This window comes from Phoenix dactylifera, chromosome 6, assembly GCF_051530095.1.
Source record: "Phoenix dactylifera cultivar Ajwa chromosome 6, Ajwa_hap1_PhDact_Kaust_v1.1, whole genome shotgun sequence".
In the NCBI taxonomy this organism is placed as follows: Eukaryota; Viridiplantae; Streptophyta; class Magnoliopsida; order Arecales; family Arecaceae; genus Phoenix; species Phoenix dactylifera.
This window is the reverse complement of record NC_143195.1, coordinates 21,795,247-21,802,451: the sequence shown is the minus strand read 5'-3', so window position 1 is coordinate 21,802,451 and position 7,205 is coordinate 21,795,247. Positions and strand designations below refer to the sequence as shown.

General features: G+C 40.7%; 1 protein-coding gene, 1 long non-coding RNA gene and 1 pseudogene across 3 annotated transcripts; all 3 read right to left on the bottom strand.

Moving 5' to 3' along the window:
• Positions 1-668: 668 nt before the first annotated feature.
• LOC103699859 (short-chain dehydrogenase/reductase 1-like) lies at positions 669-2,689 on the bottom strand. Of its 2 annotated transcripts, none has more exons than XM_039122289.3 (5): positions 2,542-2,689; positions 2,191-2,434; positions 2,003-2,077; positions 1,513-1,707; positions 669-1,264 (listed from the first exon to the last, which is right to left on the bottom strand). In XM_039122289.3, the coding sequence occupies exons 1-5, from the start codon at positions 2,574-2,576 to the stop codon at positions 887-889; spliced, it is 927 nt and encodes a 308-aa protein (XP_038978217.3). In that variant the 5' UTR covers positions 2,577-2,689; the 3' UTR covers positions 669-886. The 2 variants fall into 2 exon arrangements, with proteins under 2 accessions (XP_038978217.3, XP_038978218.3); XM_039122290.3 differs by having other exon boundaries at positions 1,513-1,704.
• A 2,032-nt stretch (positions 2,690-4,721) lies between these two features.
• LOC113461715 (5S ribosomal RNA) lies at positions 4,722-4,840 on the bottom strand (annotated as a pseudogene).
• Positions 4,841-5,304: 464 nt separating this feature from the next.
• Positions 5,305-6,834, bottom strand: LOC103699156 (uncharacterized). The gene is made up of 2 exons (XR_602829.6): positions 5,771-6,834; positions 5,305-5,667 (listed from the first exon to the last, which is right to left on the bottom strand). It is a non-coding gene; the product is annotated as an uncharacterized LOC103699156 (long non-coding RNA).
• Between the last annotated feature and the right edge of the window lie 371 nt (positions 6,835-7,205).

Below are 7,205 nucleotides of genomic sequence, written 5' to 3'. Positions count from 1 at the left end.
TTCAATCGGGGGATTGAATCAAGGGGATTAAGGTTGGTTGGTGAGCCAAGTTAAAACCAACGTGTGTAAGGGTTTGATTGTGAGCCCGGGAAAACCATCGGGGTTGGTTCTAGTCGGTGAGCCTGGAAAAACCGATCGAGTTCGTTGTGAGCTCGTAAAACAACAAGTTTGGTTGTGAGCTTGCAAAACAACCGGCTGTAATCCAAGGGGGTTATAGTGAATTCCCAAGAGAGACTTGGGGCGTGGACGTAGGAGCAAGGGGTAGCTCCGAACCACTATAAAACTCTGTGTTTGCATTGGATTGTCTCTTCTCTTCTTCCTCTCACATCACTCACAGCACTTAGCATTAATTAAATAACTTGCAATAGTTTTTAATTAATCATCCATAACGTTTTAATTATCCAAATTAATTTAAAACCCAATTCACCCCCCCTCTTGGGTTGTCTATCTGGGCAACAGTGTCCCTACACTGTGGACTCGAGTCTCGTCCATCCTTAAGGAAGCGATCTGTGCACTGATCGGATCGATCACCGTCCTCGTGATGATCCATTGATCAGGAGCATTTAGAAATTAATCATCAATGATACATGGCTCAAATTCTCAACTCTTGAGAATATGTATCATCATCTTATTAATTTCTTGGACGATTCATAGACACATAAACAATATGAATGAAAAGATGCCCATTTATTATTCAATAATAATAAAGTCAAGTACAAATTTATGTCCCAGAATTAATAATGTGTCCGCCAGATTGGCTTCTAGGACATACATCTAACAATTGGATCTCTTCATTTCAACATATTGAGCTTGGTGGGGAGAGCTTATGCAATGTTATACAGGCTTCTTTCGCATCTTCCCATCCACAAAGTATTATTAATCTCATTCAAAAAGTTGACACTTCGGTTTGGTCAAAGAAAAGGCCTGAAGGACCGGTACCAGTTTGCAAGGCTAACATGACAGGACCTTCAGCACCTTCTTTGGTACTTAGGATCCCGGTATTCCCGTTTAAATCAGTTTTGACATAACCAGGATTCACACAGTTTATGCATAGGGCGGGATACTTCTTTGCAAGAATCCTGGTGTAGGCATTGATAAGTACTTTAGATAGTTTATATGCTGAAGCAATGGTTGGCCAACCATGGGCATCCAGGAAACCCTCCTTGAAATCTTTGATAAACAAATTCAACAGCTCGACCAATCTCTCTTCTGTTAGGCCATCAACATTTGATAGATCTTGCTTAAGCTTTTCATTTGAGATAACCTGGAAACCAAGAATGAGAAAGAAAATATATAGCGCACAGTTTTTAGGCAATCAAAAGAGTAAAGATTTCATGCCTCACTCAGGCCATGATGGACCTTGCAAGGATTTGACAAACTATGGCAAACTTTTTGCATAATCTCGGGTTTGTCAAGCAAGAAAGAAAATAGAAGCCTAATATTTTAAGGAATAGGTAATATGTTCATTTCTGTTGAGTATGATATTACGAGAAGATGGCGTAGGTTGCTTACTCTGAGTTGCCCAAGGCTAGAAGAAACATTTACTACTCTTCCAGAAATTGATGACTGGAGAAGGGGAATTAATGCTTCTGTAACATCTCTGGTGCCATAATAATTTGTCTTGAAGCATTCTTCTGCTCTTTCTAAAGTTTCTCGCATGTAAGGTTTCTTCCAATCTGGTATATCTTTAACATCTTTGGCTTCCTGCTGCACATGAACAAAACTTCTCAACCATATTATGTGAGAAATAATGTTATCTAAACTATACACTATTTTAAGGTCCATAATTCAATTGATGATGATATCCGCAACATATAGTCAGTGTGGTGGACAATTCAATTTTATCTTGTATCGTACTATTTACATATTCAATTTTTTAGTACTTGATTATCAATATGCAATGTATCATAAGAACTGAATTTCTACAACTTGATTATCACCAGAAACTACTTAATTCTAGTTCTACAAGAAATTGACAAAGAATTCAAAAACAAGTGATTACCACATTATTTGATTGTTTTGAGGCCTGTAAAGCCTCAACGTCTATTGTCAGTCCTACAATAGCCGCATTATTCACCTGTAGATATCAATTTATGAGAGGTTATGCAAGAGAGAGAGAGATACAGAGACAGAGAGAGAGAGAGACACACACAGAGAGAGAGAGAGAGAGAGAGAGAGAGGAGAGCTTACTAGAATGTCAAGCTTGCCAAATTCGGTTCCGACGAAATCCGCAAAGGAAGCAATGCTGGAAGAGTCGGTCACATCCAACTGATGAAAGAGTACATCAAAGAGCCCACACTTTCGGAGCTTCTCCACTGCCTCCTGACCCCTCTTCTCATCTCTGGCTGTTAGTATGACCCTGACCCCATTAAGAGCCAGCTGCCTACATATCTCCAGCCCAATCCCTTTGTTCCCTCCCGTAACAACTGCAATCCTGATAGCAGCAACAAGGTATGCATCAAAGCTTAGCGATCTCTTAATTTGTTCTTAGCAGTGAGCTTAATTTGCGAAGGGATTGAGTAACAGGAGATGAGTGCATACCTCTTCTCTGTGGGGCTGCAAATGGTTCCTTCCATGCCTGAAGCCGATCAGAAGAGTAGGTTTTCTTCCCTTGCTCGTGGGTTGGATTAGTTATATGCCAGGGTTTTTATTGCCTTGCATGGTGGGTTATCCAGGATATATATAGTGACCAACGCAGGCACTGTTTACTCAGCTGACAGTCATGCTTCAGGTGCGGCTGCAGGTGTTTTAGATTAGAAAATATTAGATGGACCCGGTCAGTGCTAACATCGGTCATCGGTCCACTCTATCTTCTTGGGCCATCTTCCCTGCCTCCGTCCCTCAATTCTATGGAGGACGTCAGTGCTTACTTCATATATAATTTGCCCAATATAAGAGTTGGCAATATTAACACCATTCTTCCATCCTCTTAATCTTCCCCGCGTTCGTACCTGAATTTCATGGTGGGGACGTCAGTGCTTACTTCACGTATAATTTGCACAGCATAAGAGTGGGCAATACTAAAATCATTCATCCATCGTCTCTATCTTCTCGTGCCACCTTCACCGTCCTTAGACGTCAGTGCTTACATGACGCCTCCAACCATAAAATCACAATTCGAAAGCAATGCGTTCCACCTATTTATGAATCCAATATAACTTGAAAATTATATAAATTATACAAGTCATATGTAGAAGGCAATGAATATCAGAATAATTAAGCTATTAACCCAAAATATCACATATACTATATATACCATACAAGTCATACCACAAAATTTCTTCTAAATTTAACAATCCAAACTTATAGTATTTAAGCTATTTATACATCATTCAGAAACCTCTAACCATCATGCCCCTAATCCTAAAATTACTATTCGAGGGTGCAAACAGCCGCCGCATGCTCATAGGGAATTACCATATAAGCGTGCAAGGTATTCTACCTATCAATCAACCTAATATAATTTGGAAAATACTATATTACATACACATACAAAGGTGTTTACCATAAATAACTAACTATTATACTTACATCTCAAAACTTACAGTATTTAGACCATTTATATATAATCCACATATAACACATTATTATATCAACTGAAGATTATAAGCCTCACGTCTTAGTAAGTAACAAATTCATTTTATAAAACTAGTTCAGTAATGCAATTCAATTAAATCACATAAGATATAACACATCTTTCCAAGTAAAGTTTATATCATTTTTTTCAATAATATTCATGTACTAAATTATATGTGATCTTTTCAATCATATCGACATAGAGAATCAATACAGCATATCAGAGTCCGATACATGTCTAATATCATAATTATACTCATGTTTATATATTTGAACCTGGGTACCTAATTCTTTTAGCTTTACAGCCCTCACTGCGGTGCATTTATACTCCTACTGTGTAGATACAACTGATTACCATTGTGGCACTCTTATAGGCCCCTCTAGGTCTAGCAAAGAGTGAGTACGAATACCTGGATTAAAGAGGGAGAGAGGGAACCTTCCCTTCTCTTTTTCTCTTTCTTCTTTCTTTTCTTTCTTTTCTCCCTTTCTCAGAACTTTGGCAAGAGAGAGAGTGTGTGTGTGTGTTCAGGTGGAAGTAAGGAAGAAGAAGAGAGGGGAAGGTGGGGAGGAGGAGAAAGAGGCGGCAGACGGACAGGGGTGCCGGAGGGAGAGAAAAGAGAAATAAAGCATCCTTCCTGTGTTTCTTCCCTACTTTCTTTTTTTTCTTTTTTTTTCACCTGTGGAAGAGCAAGACGTGTGGCCTGTAACAACTCAGGATCTCACCCAAAATGGCTAGCCAAAAGACATTATTTGGATTCCTTGATCCTATATAAGTACCCAAGATCTATCAGCAAATAACCGATGTGGAACTAAACATATGCTCGCACGGATCCTCACATACTCTTCAGTTTAAGCTCTAACGTCATCGTTAAACTAAGGGTTCAAATCCATTCAAATCTAATCACAAAACCACGATCGGCCTGTGGTCAGTCTCGATGGATCCGTGCTGTAGTGTCTCATAGTCCACATAGGTTATGGCCGGGTCAGCTCTGGCACTATTTGTAACAACCCAGGACCTCACCCAATATGGCTAGCCGAAAAGTATTATTTGGGTTCCTTGATCCTGTATAAGTACCCAAGATCTACCCAGCAAATAACCGATGTGGAACTAAACACACGCCCGCACGGGTCCTCACATATTTAATTTTGTGCAACACGAGGACTTCCCAGGGGGTCACCCATCCTAGCACTACTCTCGTCCAAGCACACTTAACTGCGGAGTTCTGATTGCATCCGGTGCATTAGTGCTAGTATGATTGCACCCGAACCTAGTGGCGCAGGCCAGATCTTTCTTATGTTCCTTTCTCTTTTCTTTTCATCTGAGAAACGGAAGACATTAGTGACAAAACTTCAATGGATGGTGGAAAGATAATAGAGAGGAAAGCAAGTAAAAGTAATCACTGTTCAATTAGATTCAAGAGCACTACAACAAAAAATAGTCTTTTTTGACGCTTTTTAGAGCCTATACCGACGCATATAAGTATTGATAATTTTGATACCGACGCTTTCAAAAGTGTTGCAAAAGCGTCACAAAAATGTCGCAAAAACTTCGGCAAGGTGAGAGTGGAAATTTTTTTTACCGACACTTATTAAAAGCATCGGCTAAAACAGAAGCTTCTTTTTTTTTTTTTTTGCTCGACAAATTTGAAGCTTTTGCATGACACTTTAAAGGGTCATTATTCTTTTTAAAAAATATATTTAGAAAAAATTTCAAACTGGAAACTAGAGTTACAACTCCAATATCTCATTTTAAAACTGGACATCCTCAAATCTCATTCTGCATCTCATCCCAACCGTGAATCCGTTCTTAACAGCTTCCAAGTATTTGTTAACACCCACGATGAATAACATAGACGCGGGGCACAAGTTTGTGCAAATAATTACATCAGCTCACAAAAACGAAAACAAAAAAAGACAATTGGAGCAAACAGGCCTCCTGGTGACAAACTGAAGGAGCATTTCCAACCTTGGTTTGTAGCAGACGATGAACAAACTACCAGTTGAAATAGCATGCGATGCAGTTACAAGCACTCCAAGATGCATACTCTGGCTCGATATATATCACTGATATTGGAATCATGCTTTGCTGCTCTGTAGAAACGCATCCAACGTCTAAGGGCTTGGCACACGGCAGTTGACACCACACGAATGGTGAAAAAGAAGAGGCAAAATGCTTTCTTGCGAGGACCCTTACCTCAGGAAAACAAATGCATCCCCTTTTGATGGTGTTGGCCACCGCCTGGCAGTAGAGATCGAACAGCGGCTGGGAGTTGAGGCAAGGGGCGACTATGGCAATCTCCAACAGCTCCTGCTTCTCTATTTTGACGAAGCCCTTGTCCCACTCCTTGAGCTCTTCCTCCTCCCCACTCCTTGACAAGAGGTACCACAAAATCCTAGGTTCTCCAACTCCAAATTCACAGCAAAACAAGAAAGAATTGTGAGCTCCAAATCCCAAACCCTAGACCTACAACTAGAAAAACCCTAGCAAACCCATCAGTCGAGCCGATCTAGCAATCCAGGATCCTAGAACTACAGATCAAAAGGGCAAAGTAGATCACCTTCTTTTCGAGGGCAGAGGTGTGGATCGAGGAGGGGGGGAAGGGCTGGGCCTGCATGCCCTTGCGGCGCTTCTTCTGGAAGCTCTCCTCCTCCCTCTGACGGCGGCCCTCCTCCACGTCCCCCACTACCTTGTCCTTATTCCGGCTGATGGAGGCTGTACAGAAAAGGCAGGGTTTGGAAGATGCAAAGGGGGCTGGGATCGGGAAGGGGGGGGGGGGGTTGGGATGATGGTGGCTAATGGTGGCTAGGTTGAGGGATTTTGATGGGGAGGTGGGAGGAAGAAAATAGGGGGCAGGATGATTTGGGATTTATGTTTTGGGGGGGGGGGGGGGTGTTTGGGATGATGGTGGCTAGGTTGAGGGATTTTGATGGGGAGGTGGGAGGAAGAAAATAGGGGGCAGGATGATTTGGGATTTATGTTTTTTTTTTTGGGGGGGGGGGGATGATTAGGCCTCCGACGATGCTTTTTAAAGTGCCGCCCTAGCGTACTAAAATTTTTGACGATGCTTTTTAAAGTGCCGCCCTAGCGTACTAAAATTTTTGATGATACTTTTTAAAACGTCACCTTAGTCACTATGGTTTCCGACAATGCTTTTATAAAGCATCGTGTTGGGTTAGGCTTTCGACGACGCTTATAAGCATCGTCGTATCTCTCTTTTCACTTTCGACGCTTTTAAGCGTCGTAATATACCAACGCTAGCCACTACCATCGGATAAAATTTGGCACGGTGGCTAAATTAGCGACGCTATTTTATAGCGTCAGTGGAAAAGAGTCGAAAAATCCTCCTTTGTGATTATCAATATGGCATGGCTGCTTTTGACATGATTTGATGTTGACCCAAATGATTTGATTTTGATGATACAAAATAATTGAGTAAAAAAATTTACTAATCAGTTGCTTAGAGTGTATTAAAATGCTTGCAGAAAGCCAAGAAGAAATTTTTTAATAACTTTCAATATGAAGAAATGAAACTTAATTATCTAAAGCTCCGCACAAAAAGATTCATGTTTAGGAACAACTTGAAGTGACCCTTTAACACTCATACAATGGTAGTAAATTTTAACTTGAG